The 19,396-nt window shown below is 36.7% G+C and overlaps 2 protein-coding genes across 2 annotated transcripts in view; one reads left to right on the top strand and one right to left on the bottom strand.

Moving 5' to 3' along the window:
* The window catches only part of MTM2 (Myotubularin-like phosphatases II superfamily), a 32,624-nt gene extending 17,395 nt beyond the window's left edge, over positions 1–15,229 (top strand). Inside the window, exons 10-19 of the mRNA XM_006851703.4 lie at positions 85–150; positions 4,085–4,184; positions 4,287–4,400; positions 6,432–6,601; positions 7,329–7,413; positions 8,963–9,190; positions 10,463–10,522; positions 10,630–10,694; positions 11,248–11,524; positions 14,361–15,229. Of these exons, the coding sequence (XP_006851765.1) occupies positions 85–150; positions 4,085–4,184; positions 4,287–4,400; positions 6,432–6,601; positions 7,329–7,413; positions 8,963–9,190; positions 10,463–10,522; positions 10,630–10,694; positions 11,248–11,524; positions 14,361–14,888 (1,693 nt within the window). The 3' untranslated portion in view covers positions 14,889–15,229. The remainder of the gene's footprint in view (positions 1–84; positions 151–4,084; positions 4,185–4,286; positions 4,401–6,431; positions 6,602–7,328; positions 7,414–8,962; positions 9,191–10,462; positions 10,523–10,629; positions 10,695–11,247; positions 11,525–14,360) is intronic.
* Positions 15,230–17,612: 2,383 nt separating this feature from the next.
* On the bottom strand, positions 17,613–18,155 carry LOC18441474 (protein SMALL AUXIN UP-REGULATED RNA 9). The gene has a single exon (XM_011627736.1). It carries the CDS (start codon positions 18,153–18,155, stop codon positions 17,613–17,615), a length of 543 nt encoding a protein of 180 aa, XP_011626038.1.
* Between the last annotated feature and the right edge of the window lie 1,241 nt (positions 18,156–19,396).

Here is a 19,396-nt window from a genome sequence, read left to right as displayed (position 1 = left end):
TCCTGACGAGATCAGTTCTACAGCTTTTTCAGATATCTTCATGATGATTTTATTTTCTTACCATGCTTGTGAAACTTCTTTCAGCAATGCCGATGAAAAGCTTGTTGCTGCACTTTGCACACAAATTGCTGGCAATAACGGTCCCAAGAGGTATGCTTTCTTTCATTTTGTTTACTTCTGGTGGGATTTGTACTTGTTTTTCTGAACTACTGACTAGTTTTATAATTAACTCATCATTAGTTGCAAAGAGTAATTTTTGTTGTGCTGCTAATATAATCCAGAAAATATTGTTTTTGTAGTAAATATATTTATACATGTTCAGTGGATGCTTGGGCTCTATTCACCAGTTTTTAAGACCTTTGTATTATTTTTTCATCTAGTATATGTAGAGTTGCCCCAGTTCATGTAAATTCCATGTTGTGTTTATCCGAGTGATATTCTTTCACTGCTATAAGAATTTGGTTACCTTGGTACTGATTGCATTGTCTGGACATTCATATGAACTAATTGGGGCCATCATCTGATGGTGTGCAAAGTGCATGAAGTGGTCAGAGTGACAACTATCTTCTATGGGAGCAGCAGATTCCTCCTAAGTCTTGTGTATGTTAGGACGATGCGAACCTAGGAGGGTTACCAAGAAGATCAAGACGAGCAAGTGTTTCTTGGGATGATTTTCTAGTTATTTTTGGGTTATTTTCAGTAATTTTCCGGTTAGTTTTAAGTGCTTCTATTTTCTGGAGCACTTGAGGACTTTCTAGGCATTAGATTTATAGTCAGGGTGATTTATTTTAAAAGTCACTTAACTCGGGACTTTTGGGTCATTTTATTTATTGTATTGACATTTAATGTCTTTGAACATTAAATAACAATGTTTAAGAGGTGCATGGGGCTATGGACATGTGACTTTTCAGAGTGAAAAAGAGAGAGCGTAGGATTTAAGAGCCCTAGTTGGGCTTCAATAAGAAAATGTAGGCTTCTTTTATTTGTTGCTTGTGCTTGGCCTAAAAGTTTGCTGATTTAGTGTTCTCTATTCATTTTCCTACATGAATTGGTATCATACCACTGTTCAAAGACGGTTAGAGACTTTGATGGCTGGTTGTGGAGGTCTTGGCTGTAGGATGCATATCTGATGCGATTATGCAAAAAAATTGACAACTTGACGAAGAGGGTTATACAGCTGCTGCATGAGCGATATCAGCAACAATGTGCCCAATGAAGAGGGATCGGGGATCTAAGGAGTTGTATCCAAATCATGAGGGTTTTTGTGGAGATTGGCACGACCTAGATTTCGAGTCTGAGTGGGAGCGGATTGATGGTGTGTCAAATTGCATAGACAGTTTCGATTTTCAATGGCATCAATGCAAGCATAATTTAGAAGAAGAACAAAAAGGATCCAATCTTCAGCTGGATTCAATATTCTTAAAATCAGTGGATGGTCCTATCTTTGATAGTGCTCCTATCTTCGTTAAAGAAACATGTGAGAGCGATGAAATTGATCCTGTAATAGTGAGAATAATTGGTTTTTTAGCCCCAGAAGGAAGTAGTAATGAGAATAATGTTAATGGTGGTGGTGAAGAGGTAAGAGATAAGGTGGTTAGTTGGGGGGGACTACAAAGAGCTCCTTTCTCTCACCAATGGTAGTGATGACCCTTCATGTTTCCGATTAGAGGATTTCACCCACCCCACAGATGCACGCTATTAAAGTTGGTTTCACCAAAACCCTCAAGACTTGTTTGAAGAGACTTTGATTGGGCCCATAACCCACAGGTCCTAGGATCAAGCGTCAATGGCAATTTCCAAGGTTCAAGTTGAAGAATACAGTGGATTTAGTGGAGGATTCATATTAGCTCATTTCGAAACTCCAGGACAAGTTTTCTCCAACCAGGGGAGTATGATGCAAATCACGTCTAAATTCAAATTTTATTTTATCTGTAAGTTTTAGGGATATGTTGGTGTTTTCTATATTTTATTTTTCAATGGGGGGTTAGTAGCTTTGGGGGACTAGAAGGGGATTTTATTTAATGTCTTGGGTATAGGGACTTCAACAGTATCGAGAGTTTAGGAGGCAGGAGTTGAACTCTTTTGTCATAGCGTGATTTTTATAACTTACTTCCTATTATCTCAAGTAAAGAGTTCCTAAAATCTCGGAAAAGAGGGAAAGATAAATTGTGGATAAGAAGAGAGAGATGGGCATGTGGTAGTTACGCAAGTGAGAAGAAGATAAACCACAGAGAGACAGTACGTGGAAGGGAAGAGTTAAAACAGGTCTCTTGGAGGTCCCTCCAAAGAAAAGACATTATATTTTTGGACTTATTTTTATGAAAGAAGGAAAGAGCTTCTTATTCGGTTTGTCTTGATTTACAGCCATATATCTCTCCTATTTGTTGCTAATTTTTTCTTATTAGAGGATAAAAAAGAGGATGGATTTAATTTCCCACTTCCCTTCATGCATCATCATCCTAGCCCATAGATACAGACCATTCTTGAGAAAGATCAGCATGTACTATTGAGTGGACTGTGCAAAAAGCTGTAGTTCTTGCGGTGGTACTTTATTAGAGTTAATTTCCTTTCTATGGTGCAAGATCTATTCTGGGGAAATTTTATGTTGCATGACATCCCTAAGATTTTCATATATTCCATTGTTGTTCCATTAATGGCTTGAACTATCATTTGTATTTACCACTCCTTTCATGTATTCCATTGTTGTTCCATTAATGGCTTGGACTATCACGTGTATTTCCCACACCTATCATAATCAGATGAAAAAATATTGTGCTGAAGTTTTTAAATCACCTATCAAGTTTGTTCAGAAAGCATTGCCCTCTTCTTGATTTGTACCTATATTGTCTAATATATCATTGACACTCAATGGAACTCTTCAAATTTGCAATACTATGTTCCGTGCTTGAATCCCACTACTGACCCATCATCATCATCATAATAATCTGAGCCTTATCCCATGTTGAGGTCAGCTGCACGAATCCTGTTTTGCCATTTTGCTCTATCAAGGGCCATACCCTCAGTCAGACCATAGGTCACTATATCTCTTCTCACTGCTTCCATCCATATCCTTTTGGGCCTTCCCCTTGTCCTTTTAGAGCCTTCTACTTGAATCAAATTACACCTCCTAATAGGTATTGTTCTAGGTCGACTCTACACATAACCAGACCACTTATGTTACTTTTCTTCATTTTATCGTCTATTGGAACTACCCCTAAATTCCCTTGGATATATTCATTTCGAATTCTATTCTTCCTTGTCTTTCTACTCATCCATCTCAACTACAGTCATTTTATGGGTATGTTTCTTTTTGATCGCCCAACATTCCATTCCATAAATCATGGCTGGTCTTACGACCGTCCTATAGAACTTCCCCTTCAGTTGCATTGGTATGCGACGATCACATAAGATTCTGAAAGCACATCTTCACTTCATCCACCCAGCTTTAGGTCTATGCGCGTCATCTTCCTAAATTTCTCCATTCTTATAGATTATCCACTGAAAAAAAAGTAAATTGTCTCCATGCTTGTGATTAATAAACTGCTCCTAGCTCTAGTGCTAAGTTCTGTATTTGAATTTGTTATGGGGTCGATATCCATGGATTATTGACAAATCTGCATGAGTAATGTAAAAATTGATTTGGCATGTGAATTGGGAGAGGCATAATTGTGATAAATTATCTCTTGGTAGTCGTTTTAATCCCAGTGAAAGTTCTGGCACTTAATGTGTTTGGACAATATGAGTTTTAAAGTTTCCATCAACTTAAGTATATCATAAAAAAAGCTGATTGTTCTTGCCAAAAACATTGTTTATTTGCTTTGATTGTTTATCATAGAAGCTGCAAATTGCAAATTAGTGTTCTTTAATTATAAAGTACTTTTATATGCTTTTTATGGGTCTGCACCTTTGCTTTTTGCTTCAGGAAAATCCCATTGGTTACTTTAGGGTCTTTTTTGCCAATGCTCTGGTCCTTCAATGCATTTTACAAGTCTTGCTCTTTTTTTTTTTGTTTTTAAATTTTCTTTTGATTTTGGACTCCTAACATGATGCATAACATTGATAAAATTGCGACTATTTCTTCTAGGAAGCTCTATATAGCAGATGCAAGACCTAGAAAGAATGCCTTAGCAAATGGGGCTTTGGGTGGTGGTTCCGAATCGTCTTCTAATTACTTCCAATCAGAGGTCTATCTATAATTTGAACTATCATTATATATTTCTAAATCGGCAACAGTTAGTAGATTAGTTTCTAATAGCATTTACAAATCTGTTTGATGTGGCTACCAGGTTGTATTCTTTGGGATTGACAATATTCATGCAATGAGAGATAGCTTTGCTCGACTCCGAGACTACCTGGACACTCATGGTGTCACATCATCAGATGGATTATCTTCTTTCTTGGTCTGTTTGCACAAAGCCTGGATTTTCTTGAATATTATGGATCACCAATTTTCAGTGTTTTAGATTTGATTGGAAATATATTGTCCTTCTTGGCTTAGGGTTGTGTGAATGCAATTTTATGTTAGATTTTATGTTTTTTTCTTTTGAATGCCAATAATCATATTTAGTTCATTCAGTAAAGAACTGACAATATGTTTTGTTAGTTTATCAATTGGTTAAAGAGGAGGTAATTGGACTCTTTTCTTTGGGACGGAAAAAATAACAATATGGTATATTCGGACTTAGTTTGGATGAACCATTTATTCATGAGTAATCCATTTCTTCCCCCATCTATGTATGAAGAGTAAGGGGCACTGTTGGGTCCACTTGTGCAAATACATTACCCTTGAGTAAGGCCCATTTCTCTTCCCTGATTATTTGAGAAGTGCTGGTAAGCATCCTCTGCCTATTAAAATTTGTTTTTCCCATATCCATGAATTACCACATTCATGAATATATGTACCGGAGCATCCAAATTTGCCATAAAACATTACATAGTTTTTGAATTACCACATTCATGAATATATGTACTGAAGCATCCAAATTTGCCAAAAAACTTTACATAGTTTTTAAATAGATACCTTAGTCATGATCTTTGCATTGATAACCGAGCAGGAGTTATTATATAAAGTACGAAATGTAGCCAACTAAGAGTGTTTATGCATGTTGGAGTGATGGTTTGTGAAATATTGTGAAAATTGTACATATGTCTGCTTTCCAGTGCAGGCAAGGTCACCCTCACTCTTAGGTTTGTCATGTGCTTTACATTTGCGATACTCATTAAAGAGTTCTTTGGCTTCAGAGTGAATGACAGTGTAATGGAAGCTAGTTGCCTGTAGTTTCTCACTTCCTCTCCAAGGTCCCAAAGTTGGGGTTTGTGGGCAAAGCAACCTGAAGGTTGCTTAAAATTCAACTTCAACAGATGCTTCCATGGGAACGAGAACTGTGAAGGGCGGGGAAGTCAATTAGAGCATAAGGTTGCACTAGACCTTCGAGGAGCTGATTGGTATTTTCCATTTTATCAATGCTAAAGCAAGAAATCTTTTGACAAGCTTTAAAATCCTCGTCTGCTTTCTTAATCATGGAAAGGGATTTTCTTGACATCATTAGATATGCATAAGTGAGACGAATTACCTTGGAGATTAGCCAATTTTTTAAGAAAGCAGGAAGGGGAGTTTTTATGCTACTCTCAGATATGCAGAGAACCTAAGTGTGAGGTTGAGTCTCTCACTCAGGAGGGAGTTCATGGGTTTTGGTTTAATTATGGTGTCTATCTGACCCCCTTACTGCATTTTCAGCTTTTGTCTTTTCCTGTCTTATATTACGTCCCTATGCGACTCCATGCAACATTACAAAACCCTTTTCTTAAGATGAATGGAATCATCCATATAGGCGGGCATGCAGTAGGACTGGTAATTGAATTTAGCATGCTTGCTGGCTAGAACTCATCTAAAATAAAATCAAAGTCCCTTCATTTGCAGAATAGTCATTCACTAGTGACTGATTGAATGCCACCTTAATTTTCTGTGCATGATGTGGACAAATTAGGTTGCAATATTACAGAGGTATTCTTGGTTCTGATGCTAGTTATATATGATATGGCACCAGAAAACAGTAGTGTGCTCTTCATTCTTTCTTAAGCCTAGATGCCCCATAAGAGAGGGCTGCAATTACTTCCTTAACCCAGAGTTCCTTTTGAGCAATTCGTTTGGAAGATTTTGCATCTGCATTGATATGACATAGAAGAAATTATATATATGATGAGATAAGTTAAAAGACCTCAAGAAACTTGTGAAGTTTATCTAAAAAAATATGACCACCCCACATTGCATTAGTTTAATTATTTGCTTACTTTTTGGATACTTAGTGTGTGATCATGCTATTTGAACACGGATTTGTATCCTCTGTATTTTGTTATATGATACCTGTAATTCTGCACAGATCTAATTCTTATGACTCAGTGGCTTAACTTTTTTATTATTTGATATGCAGAGAAATGGGGGATGGACTTGGGGTGGGGGTAACTTAAGCAGTATGTCTGCTTCTGTTTCAACACTAGGAGACAGTGGTTGGTTAATTCACGTTCAAAGTGTCCTAGCAGGTTCAGCTTGGATTGCTGCTCATGTTGCTCTGGAATCCTCCTCGGTGCTTGTCCATTGCAGGTTTTGTCACTTCATGTGACATTGCTTATTACTTAATCTTTTGGCTATTAGAAAGCATAGATGTCAATTATAGATCATGCTTTGACTTTCCATTGAACTGTTATTTGACATATTTGTCATGCTTTGACTTTCCATTCAACTGTTATTTGACATATTTGTACACCCATTGTTTATGCACTTTGATTTCTTATATTTTTATCACATAAGTTGAAATGTTTTAAGACTTCAGATTTACACTGTCGTTATATTTTAAAAATTGAGAGTATATTTTTCTCTAATCATAGTCTGGGGAAATATTCTTGAATACATGCACACATATTAGTATGTGCATGATAAAAATGGAACTTATGATACAGGATCTATTAATAGATATTATAAATAGATGCCATTGGGATTCCTGCATCTATAAAGGGTGCAAGTATAATATCAAATATGGCAATTGGTCATGTTCATTGTCTGGGAGAACACTTGTATGCAATGGTTTGGCCTGAGCAACAAGGATGCATTTTTATTCATTTATCAACTAAAACAACTCTTTATTTGCAAGATGTTGGGAGGGCTTTCTTGATTCCATCAATATCTAGTGTTTTTAAATTGGAGTGTCTCAGTACATTATATGAGCATCTCAGTCATTTAACTTCTGCCTGGATATTTACTATGTGATGGTAATTTTGATGAATATTTAGCTTTCTATTCTGGTAAATTGACAAGGGTTTGCTATGTGCAGCGATGGATGGGACAGAACAACTCAGTTGGTCTCGCTTGCGAGTTTATTGCTTGACCCATACTATAGGACATTTGAAGGGTTTCAGGTATATACCATTACCTACTTTACCTATCTTGCTATGTATGTAGATCACTACTTTTCTTGGATGTCTTATGGGGGAGATTTCGTGGAATCAGTAATTAAATGTTTGCCAGTCTGACTAGGAGATGCTTGAGTTGGATTGGGATCTGTAGGTGGGCAATTTCGGTTTGAGGAACCTGGAATCACCCGATTCCCCCTGTTGTTGTTTTTATGTTTTTGTTCTTTTGTTTTTTTTCCTATTGTATCTGTATAATGATCTGATCAGGGAATCCCGACTCAGATTGGGTGAGTTGGAGTCATAGCCCTGGCTATTCAGGGACTCATTCCCATTTTAAATCATACCTTGGGATTAGACTATTTAATTATTCAGGGCCTCATTCCTCTTTTTAAAACACAGCTTGGATTAGACTATTTAATTGGTGGTATTTATGAATGAGCAACTGGATATATTAGAGGAGACTGAGGACCATGGAAGCATGTAAAACCATAGAGGCTTAAGGGGCAGAACCAGCCTCAGAACCAGCCTTAGTGGTAAAACTGTGATAAATGAAGATGTAATAGAGAAATGGCATAGAAACACCTTAGAATTTGAGATGCTTGGTTTGGTGCCCCGAGAACTATGGTTTTAGGATGTGTTTGGTGGTCTTGGGGCACTTTCTTAACCTTCTTGCATCTGTAGTACTACAGTATATTATTTCTTAGATGACAACAGACATTAAATTACAGGGGAATGCTTATTGCTTCATGGAATAATCAAAGTGTGAACATTTACATAAGGATATTTCTCCAGGTTGGAAAGTTTGACCTACCTGATGCTGTTCAAAAATAGCATTGTGAATTGGATTTGGATAGGCCAACTAATTTATAGAGAGGACATGAGTCCGGATTATTGTTTTCTTTGAGGTTTATCTATGTTAGTGACATCAATATCTTTGTTGAATATTTTTAGTCATTATTTTTTCATGAAGCAAGATTTTATTCATCAAGTATTCTAATGTCAAACTGGAATGAAAGAAAAGGTTACAAATCAAAATCATAAATGGAGATGATAAAGAGGCATGTCTGGTGCTAAAGGAAACATCATTTCTGACCAAGAGATCTGGGTGATCAACAACACGAGCCATTGCCAAGAAATTGGCAGACTTGTTGGCCTCTGGGTAGACGTTGTCAGAGATAGTAACAGTCCCTCTAAGATTGCACATTATCTACAAATTTTTATCTGTTAGATTCCATGTCATTGGAAACTCGTGGTTTACCCACCTGATCTTATTTGCTGAGTCACCTTTGACTGGCAAAGGTGCCAAAGGAGAGTGGAAGTAGATTCTGAACCATACGAGAAAACACAAGGAATTACAAAACTATATTGTTGCTGTTCTGAAAGAGACCGCCAATGATACCTTTTACTTATTAGTATTAATGTTAGATCGAGAATAGCTCATTTGAGACCCAGATTTTATCTGAGACTGTTCTTTGAATTAGATAAATTGCGGATTTTAGAATGTGGTAAAAGCAAACTGGGTCTGAAGGATTATCATTTGTATTTCTTCTTTCAGGCACTAGTGGAAAAAGATTGGCTTGCATTTGGGCATCCATTTTCAGAACGTATGGGGCTGCCATCCTTCTCTGGTAATAGTAACATAACTGCAGAATTATCTAGACAGTCATCAGTGGGAAATATTCCTTCGTCACCAATGCGGTCGTCGTCTGGATCGACATACACATCTACTAGTGGCTCTTCACATGCACAGATATCAAACAACTATTCACCCATTTTTTCGCAGGTATGTTAATTTCATCATTCCTAAATTATAAGTTCATGTGTTTCTGTTTTACTTCGACAGGGTCAGTCCACGAGAAATAGAGCCTTTATCTGGATTGCCCAGTGTGTTGGTTTTCATCCTTGCAAATTTGCAGAACTTTCTGTCTTTGATGCCTTGTTTTTCTTTTGAAACAAGTATTTCTGTTACAGGATTCCACTAATTGTTTATATACATGTTATTCGAAATGATTGGAGATGTGTGCAAGATAAAAAGCTAGATTGAAATCTCTCTGTTTGAAATGATGCAGAGAAATCACTAATTTATGGAGTTATGTATGCCCATGTCTTGAGTTAGATGAGCAGAACTTTATTGCAATCATCATCATCATCATTTTAGCCTTTTCCCAATTAATTGGGGTCTTGCCACTCATCCATCTCAACATCCTCATCTCCGCTACACTCATTCTATGGGTATATTGGTTTTTGTTTGCTCAACATTCCGCCTCATAGACAAAAGCTGGTCTCACCACTGTCCTATAGAACTTTCCCTTCAGCTTCATTGGTATGCGGTGATCACATAAAATACACTGCAATATAATACAAAAAATAGTCTTTATAGTTAGTGATTTCTTGTTGATGATTTTTACCTGGTTCATGCCTCGCAGTCCATTGACAGGAATTGAACACTATATTTCCAGTCTCTTTTGTGGGCCCTTACTGCATGCAAATGTTATAAATTAAGCTAAATCTTGGGCGCCATATCATAACAAATTTTTGTATGGATCTTTGCAGCATCTGTCATGAAGCTTAAGTTGGTCTAACAGATGAAGTTGCTCTGTATTTTTATGTTAAATGAGCCCATTACATTGCATCGGCCGATCATATAATGTTTTATACTTCTAGTATGAGTTATTGTGGGATCTCGATACACCTATTTACCATCTTTAGAAACTGTTCTGCTGGCAATCTCGTCACTTGTCTAGGCACCATTACTTGGTTGCTAGTGTGGGACCTCGGAAACCATTGCTAGGACACTATGCTCCTGTTCCAGGAAACAAATCAGAGTGGCTGGTTTGTCCCGTTTTGAATGGGTTTGAGATCTCTAATGGCTGGTTTTCTCTGTTTTGAATGGCCTTGGAATCTCTTCTGGTTTTGGGCTAGATATGGACCACCTGATCCAGAGAAGCTGTATTTTATCTTTTTCATATCCGTCATTTACTTAATTTGTAGCAATTATGGTTTTTGTATTTTTATTTTTGTTCACAGTGGTTGGATTGTGTTTATTTGTTCACAGTGGGTGGATTGTGTTGCACAGTTACTAAGGATGTATCCCTGTGCGTTTGAGTTCTCCTCGGTATGTTTTTTTTTTTTGAAATTTGTTTTCTGAATTACTGGTTGAATTTTTTTTGGTGTATTTCCTGTGATAAATATTCTTATTGGTGTTTAGTTAATGTGCTGCAGGTCTTTTTAGTTGACTTTTTGGATTCTGTGCAATCTTGTCGCTTTGGGAACTTCTTATGTAACAGGTATCTTTCTTATAATTTTCATTACTAAACATATGACATACTTCTAGCAAAACATGGTGGTTATATTTCCCTTTCTTGTACTTTGTAGGATAAAGTATAATTCATTGCTTAGAATCTCTATTGAACTCTTAACCTATGTTACTAATATGGGTTCAGATGCCAAACCTCGTAGGGTGTCTTAGACCAGCCTGCTATCCACTTTATTAGATCATGGAAACCACTTGATCTCTTTTAATTTTCCTTTTAAGGTTTTCGAATTCTTTTGGGCTAAAGTTGCTATTGCATTGGCCTTTCTACATGCCAAATCAATCAAGTAAAAGCAGCCTTTGTAAGTAACAATGCTGAACATGAAACATTTAGGTTTAGGCATGTTTTAGAGCCAAATAAGTGCCTTTATTGAAAGCCATTATCCTGGGACTTACTAGATAAAACATTGGAACCATTAGTCGGCATCACTACATTCAGGAAATGGCATTATTTTTCATCAAATAGTGGCATCTAATTGTTTCAGATTTTATTATGTACTTCATTTGACAAATGAAATTACATGTAGTGAAAAGGAAAGGCAGCAATCTGAGATTTCAGACGCTTGTGGATGCTTGTGGACATATTTAGCTGATTTGCGTGCTACAGAGGGGGGTTATCATCACTTTAATCTCTTCTATGATCCTGAAAAACACGATGGTGCTCTCTTGCCTCCTGCTGCAGCATTGGCTCCAACCCTCTCGCCTCAGTTCCATCTGCGCTGGGCATGTCCTTCAGAGGTTCTAGGTGGGGATCTTGAAGCCCAATGTCGCGCGGTGGCTCAGAAGTTTGAAGATATGCAGAAGGTGCACTTTGATTCGCCTCTCCAAGTCGTAAACTTGAATTAATCTCCCTGAACTCTACCAAAGAAGTTTTGGGTTGAAGTGAACTTCCATAAATAAAAGAAAGATGTGATTCTCTAGTAGCCTGACCTTTTTTATTGTCCTCCTGGTAATATGAATTTTACATTTTGTCACAGCCCTTGTTTTATATATATATATATATATATATATATATATGGGTTTTGTTAGGCTATACTACTTGTGGTGTAGACCTATAAAGTGCTCAACATTTTTAGACATTTAGATACCCTTATCCTATAGTATAGTAACTTCTTGTTTAGGGGTATTTTAAGTAATTAGTCAAGGGTAAACTAGAAATTCCTAATAGAAACAAAAGCATTTATTAACAATAGTGGACATTGACATCACCAATATGGTGTGTGACATCACCCATAAGATGCATTAATTGTTTTTAACGACTAATAGAATGCCACTATTTTCTTATAAAAATATCCATTCTACCCTTCTAAATGACCAAAAATGCTGCTACTTGAAAAATTTTGTATTACAATTCAAGGGTGTTTTAGTGTCAAAAAAAATTGAGCACTTTAAGGGTCTACACCACCAAGTGGTGTAACCTAACAAAACCCTATATATATATATATATATATATATATATATATATATATATATATATATATATATATATATAGAGTATGAGTTCAGCCCTCTAGCTGACAGCTACATTATACACGCAATGGCCCATATGGAATGTGGTTCAATCCAATGGTCACGATCTCATTTTGTATTTGAATTTTAATTTATTTTCTTCAAATCCAAATCACTTGAAATTTGCAGTGTCTATTCTTAAAAACTAGATGAATGTAATATCAAAAAATAATTCACAAAAATTAAATGGACTAAAATACCGTAAATCTTTCAGAGGTATTTTGGTTAATTTTTTTTTTGCGAATAAATTTTTTAATATTTTTATTAGGTGCGCCATGATGAGAAGAGTGGACGACCTAAATTTCATGCGATTTGAATTTTTGGAAAACAAATTAAAATTTTAATATGAAATGTAGTCGTAATCATCAGATCAAGCCAGATATAAATTGGGCCGTGGGGCTTACACTATTCCATAGCCCATGAGCTAACATGATCTTTTCCCATTATGTATAGGGGATGATTTCATACAACGGTTGTATATATAGTAATATAATGAAACAATATTAAAAAACTATGTTAGTACCATTTGTTTGACCCTAATTTTTATACGAGTAATGATCCTATGAGGCCCTCCCACACCCATGTGTGTAGGACCCCAAAGGATCACGATTAAATTTGGCACAGATCTCTAGAAAAGTTATCACATGGGTGTGGGACTTGACTTTTCTAGAGATCTGTGCCAAATTTAATGGTGATCCTTTGGGGGGTCCTACACACATAGGTGTGGGAGGGTCTCACAAGGTCATTTCCCTTTTTATATATACATTCTTTTCATTCCAATGAACAATTACAAAACATGAAAACACACCCTAGAAAGTATTTTTTAGCTTAATGAACATAAACTATGCATTTTGTTAAGATGCTTATATCTAGGCCTTAGAAAGATTTCTTCCCTTTTCAAAATTTTTAGATAACATTATTATCATTAGATGAACAATGTTGAAAAAGAAAAAAATGGTTTTCAGTTCATAGAGGCCTAGATCTTGAAACCCACCAAATGGATAGTCTAGATTCATGTTCGAAGGGACTCATTTTAACCATATCTAGGATGCAAATTGAATTTTGTTTTTTTGGAAATTGACAATTGGGATGAAGAGAGTATGTGCAATTCTTGAGTCATACAAATGCTACAAACATGGTTTTCTTGAAGTGTGGTTTCATTATATTACTATACAACCGTTGCATGAAATTACTCCCCATATAATATATATATATATATATATATATATATATATATATATATATATATATATATATATATATATATATATATATATAAAGGGAATCTTTTGTTTGACCTCAATTTCTATACACACCCTTTCCATTCTGATAAACAATTACAAAAAAACAACATTTGAAAACACATCCAAAAAAGTGATTTTTTAACCCATATAACATAGGGCATCTATTTGGTCAGATGTGATCTAATTCTTAGAGGCATCCTTCTTCTTTTCTAAATTTAATAGATGGTTTTATTATCATTAAATAAACAATGTCACAAAGAACAAATTAATTTTGAGTTTCTTAAGGCCTAGATCTCAAAGTTCACCAAATGGATGGTTTGGATTCATTGTTAGATAAAGACTCATTTTAACTAGATCTAGGATGCAAATTGAATTTTATTTTATTTTTTTTGGGTTTAATTGTTGGGATGAGAAGAGTGAGTTTTGGGTCATACAAATGCCACAAACATGGTTTTCTAAAAGTTGCAGTTTCGTAATATTACAATGACACAGTGACATGAAATGACTCCCCCTATAACATTTATGGTTGAGGTTTATATAAGGTGCCTGCCTTGTACTATACAAGTACGGCATGCCTCTAAATTTTGTTGGAAGATGTAGTTCCGGTGTCGGAAACTTTATGATGGATTGAAAATCCATGTTCAACCTTAATTATGAAATTTAAAATTTCAAAAACCGTGCAGATCGAGAAGATCTATAAACACTCGAAAATCTTGAAAATAGTTGGTCTATATAACTTGTTACAAGATGCAATATTTTTAAGACTCAAAATTATTATTATTTTTATTATACCAGTCAATAAGACATGTATATGGTGCTAAAACTGGCATGATTGTTTTCTCCTCTACTTTGTTCTTGATGTATCTCTTTTGATTTGAGAATTGCAGGCAAAAGAATCAGTGGAAGAGAGAGCAAAGAGCGTCACAACCAGCATGGAGTCATTGAGCAAGGAGTTGATGAGAGAGAAGCATTTCCGCACCACTGCAGAGAACTTAGCTGCAAAGGCATACAAGGAAAATGTTGCCATAAAGCGCGCGATTCAATCTTTAGGATGCAAAATTCAATTTTCAAGCTGTGGTGATCAGGCCCTAGACAAAGGCAATGTCCATCAAGGAACAAGGCAATTTTCTACAAGAGGTTCAAATATAGGGAGAGAGTTAGGAAGAGGTGAGAGACAGGAAGAGAAGACAGATCTCTCTGTTTCAATTTCAGTTGAGTCAGAGAACGATGATACCTCTGCCAATTTGTTAAGAAAAACATGTGATAGTATGTGCCCCTTCCGCTCCGACGGGGTGTGCAAGTGGCCTGATGCCGGATGTGCTCAGTTTGGCAGCCAGTTCTTGGGGCTCAAGGCAAACTTCGATGCATTCGACCAGCTCTCGATATACGACTGCTATTTCGATTCGAAAGAGTAGTGGAGAATCTATTTTTTGGCTTTGGCCTTTAAGTTGGAAGGTCTTCTTGTGTACAAAGCAACCGAAAAAGATCTTTGGTTCTGTGCGGTCAATGGCTTGAGCCCCTCACAAGGTAGCAGAAATTTTTGTCCAGACGGGTTTTGGAAAAAGCAATGAAAATGCATTTGTCGGATGCAAAAATATATGAGAATAATAATACCTCGTATGCCACAGGCTCAAGCTGTGGCCAAGACAACTTGGGTCCATGACTGGGGAATTTGTACATGAATAGGGTTTAGTCTAGTCGTATTATATTGTATACCTTATCATTATTGATATACCATACACTCGTTTCTAACCAATTTTTTTGGTAATCATCGCAATCGTTGATGTGTCATTGTTGCATTCTATCAAATTGCATGCAACATAATTCCCTCCCTCTCTCTCTCTCTCTCTCTCTCTCTCTCTCTCATACATGCCCAGATCCACATTCATGGCACTCTGATTTTCTTGGTTCTAAGTGTAAGCCATGATATTTTCATGTTTCTTGGATCTATGAAAATGGCACCACATGGACATTGGGGACACCTGTGTTTCAGCAATCTTATGTAATATTATTTTACAGGCTATATTAGCTTTTTGTTATGTAGAAGCTTGACATACGACATTCACTTTCTATGTTCCATGTAATTCTTTGGAAATGACTGTTGAGATTGTCATTTGTGAGGACTGCCTTATCAAGAATGTTCAACTGAAAACTGAAGATTTCCACGACCTCTAGTGTTAGCTATAAAACTGTTGACAAATAAAAATTCATAATTTGGAGGAACTTTTGAAGGTGTGGTTATCTCTATGTTCAGAACAAACTTTGCCAACTCGAACTTGTAGTGGAGTTCGTGACTAACTGAGACAAGTCAAGGCTCGGGTGACTTCTCAAATGCATAATTCGGTACTTCGAAGCTTATTGAACTATATGAGAATGTCTGCCCTGACTTCAAAGGTTTTCGGACTGCAAAAACATTTTGAAATTGCTGCAACTCGAACCTCAGGCCCACGAATTTGGATCCCCAAAGTAGTGTAGCTCTTTATGATCTTCGAAAAATTGGAATGAATGGTAAATAAAAAAGGTGCATGAAAACCATTTTTTTAGGCTTGAAATTAATTTATTTTTTCTAGTACTTACGATCATGGAGGTCAAGATGCGAGACTCGCAAAGTTTTGTATCCTCAATCCATCTCCAGGATGGATTTTGGGAGCTAAATGCACTGGAATTTGTGCCTCCAGAAATGCAGTTAAACCCTACGCTTGTTTGGATCCTCTGGATGCTCAATCCATCACTAAGACGGAATTTGGGAGCTCAAAGCACTAAAATTTGTGCGTCCAGAAACGCAACTATACCCTACCCTTTTCTGTATAAAAATAGTTACTTCCCCTACCATACAAAACTTATACACTTCCCTCTATCCAACTGTCCATTCTGAATGAACGGTTGAGATGGCCTCAATCACAAAGTCCCGTCTCTACATTATTTTATTTTTAATTTTTAATTTTTAATTTTTACAAAATGTTTGGGCGTCATCTCCTCTCTTAAACTCGCACCTATTAAAAATATAAAAAAATATTGTCAATAAAATAAAATAATCAAAATGTCTCTTAAAGTTTTAAAGGTATTTTAATTATCCTATTTCAACAAAAATATTTGTTTAATATTTTTTTTAGATGCTGCCCATTGAGGTGATGGCATGTACAAAATTTCATATTTATATAATTTGTGGAAAAAAACATATTTTGAGGTGTTGGATCTAGATCAAACAGTCAGTGGCTCACTTGATCTAAATTGGAGGGGAAGTATATATCTTTTGTGGAAAAAGTTTATATAAGGTTGCAACTTTAAAATGTAGAATTATAGTTAACCGCAAAAATCCACCGGAAAAAGTTATTTTAATCTTAAAAAGCCATCTAATTGATCATCTCGACATCGAGATTAATGAATATGGAAAAAAAAATTTAAGTTCCAGAAATAGTACATCTTGCAACACATTATCTAGACCGTCCATTTTCAAGATTTTTATATGTTTATAGATCTACTTGATTTTAACCATTTTAGGAGTTTAAAATTTTATAATTAGATACTAAAATAGATTTTTAGATAATCCTAAAAAACTTTTACACCAAAATTTTATGTTATGATAAACTTTGGAGATGCGGCTTAATTGGTTTGTTTGAGGTTTGTTTGAGGTATAGAAACCACACCCATCTTTTAAACAATAAGATAGTTATATAAACCTTTCCCATACACATTGACATGGGAAAGCATTTGAAATTCAGGTAAAGAAAGAGTAAAAATCAGCATTTGTAAATGGTAGAGAAGAGAGGGAAGGCAAAAATGAGGAAATGGTGTGTAATAAAAGCCTTTGCTTCCAAAATTGATCACGTTCATAAATTCACCATTCTTATTTCCCAAAGGAGGTTTATTAGTTACAAATGAATTTCATTGTCAAAGATACCAATCATTCTTTCCAGGCATGAATATGGATCGCTTGAGCGGCGCAATCACTGCTGCTATGTCAACAAATCTTGAACCATTATTACACCATCCCATCAACAATGGCATGAATTTCCAAGACCTGCATTCTTCATAAAATGTTTTCTATTAAGGGGTTGCTTTGCTCCCTGCTCTAACTCCATTGACACAAACAACATGACCACTGCAAGAAGTAGAGGTGGCTTTGTTTCTGTCTCCTCTCACCATGTTCCTCTCCCTCCAAAACCTTGTAGAAGTGGCCGGCATTCTCTCCTCCAAGTACCCAAACCTTCATGACTCTTTCCGACCACTTGAGCCGAGCAATTAGATAGACTCATCCAATCACTTCCTCCTTTACTCAGCGATTGCACGACCTTCTCAAAGAAGGCCTCGTCGCAGGGGAGGACGAGGGGCCCCTCGTGCTCATGCCCAAACTCCTCAACCGCTTGCTCCAGGAGCTCCCGAAACACTGGGTGGTTCAAATACGTCGCCCTTATAACAAACCTCCTGCATGAAGTGCCCACTCTCACCGCCAAGTGACCGGCCGGGACATCATCAGGAACCTCCCGAGCACGTGTTTGCGAGCCTGCGACCTTGCGCCATAGCCTCGCCATCTGTCTCAGCTTCACAATTCTACACATGCTGCACTTGTTCCTCTCACCCATATTTGCCTGTGGCTGGTTGATAAATAGCCTCACTGCTATAAGCTCTTCATGGCTAGTCTTATATATAGTGTATGTGTATATGGCCCATGAATAGTACATCTATATGTGGTTATATGATTTGTTTTGTGCTTGTATATGTTTATAGGTGAAGAAGTGAATTTGGTGTGCATGCATGTGGGGGTGTCTTGCTTTTGTGGGGTGGTGCATATGCAGTCTCAGGGGTGGGGGCATATGAGGTGCCAGGGCTTGGGATAACAGGGCCAGGGGGTGCACGTGTTGAGCCAAGGGTGAGCTGGATTGTAGGTCCACCTTGGACTTGCTGCCTGCCTCTCAATCTTCTTCTTCATCCTTTTGTTTTTGTTGTTGAGGTTTGTCAATTTTACTATATCATTTTGAGGAGATGATGTGCTCGTGCGGGAGCAAAATGTACATTTGTTCTCCCAAGCAAAGCCATACTTAGTTGGGGATACAATCTATTCAACCTAGCCATCAATCTTTTAATTAAAAAAAAAAAAAAAATGCATTCTAGAAGTGCTTAGGGTCGACTACAAACCCACCATATTTTCGACAGGCGAATCTAATGCATAAGGACTCGGTCACTTTCTTGCTTTGAAATTCATAATGCATTGATTCTAAACTAGATCCCAAAATTTCAGATAAAAACAAATCCCTCTATGTGGTGCTTTTGCCAGAGGGAACAAATGTACAGTTTGCTCCTATCTGAGCACAATATACATGCTCTTCATTATATGTGAGCCCCTCAATATGTGGCTAAGGTTGGAAGTTAAAACCAAAAAGTCCGGGGTAGCTCAAAGGGAGGAAAAAAACAAAAAAAATGCAGAATGTTTCTCCATGTATATATATTCTATGATGTTTTCTAGATTAAATTTGGAACAAAAGGTATTTCTACACTTTAAAAAAAACATAAAGGGTGCTTCTTATCTTGCATTGAATCTTTAAGGCCTAGTGGCCCTTAGGAAGGAATTCCAATAAGGGTAAAATCCTTATGTGGTAGAAAACATGTTGGCAGTTATAGGTGGAGAACTACTTTCTCTCTTTAATTCTTGGTTGCTTGGCTGTTTGTGGTGCCCTCACAGACACTGTCACCCCCCTAAAATAAAATTTATGTCCCTTCCAAAGAAAATAACCTCCCTCTCTCTCTCTCTCTCTCTCTCTTATGAGGGTGTCCACTCCAAAGAAAATAGGCCCTCCCCCTCTGTGTGTGTGTGGATTGTTTTTAAGGTTTCTTCTCTCTCTCTGTGTGGATTGGATGCAAGGTCTCTCCCTCTATCTGCCTCTCTCACCTAAATGGGAAAATAAGAGAATGTCAAAATAGGAGA

Source organism: Amborella trichopoda, chromosome 11 (assembly GCF_054954075.1).
Source record: "Amborella trichopoda isolate Santa Cruz 75 chromosome 11, AtrichopodaSantaCruz75HAP2 v2.0, whole genome shotgun sequence".
NCBI lineage: Eukaryota > Viridiplantae > Streptophyta > Magnoliopsida > Amborellales > Amborellaceae > Amborella > Amborella trichopoda.
Note: the sequence above shows the minus strand (reverse complement) of the source record. Positions and strands in the feature narration are given on the sequence as shown.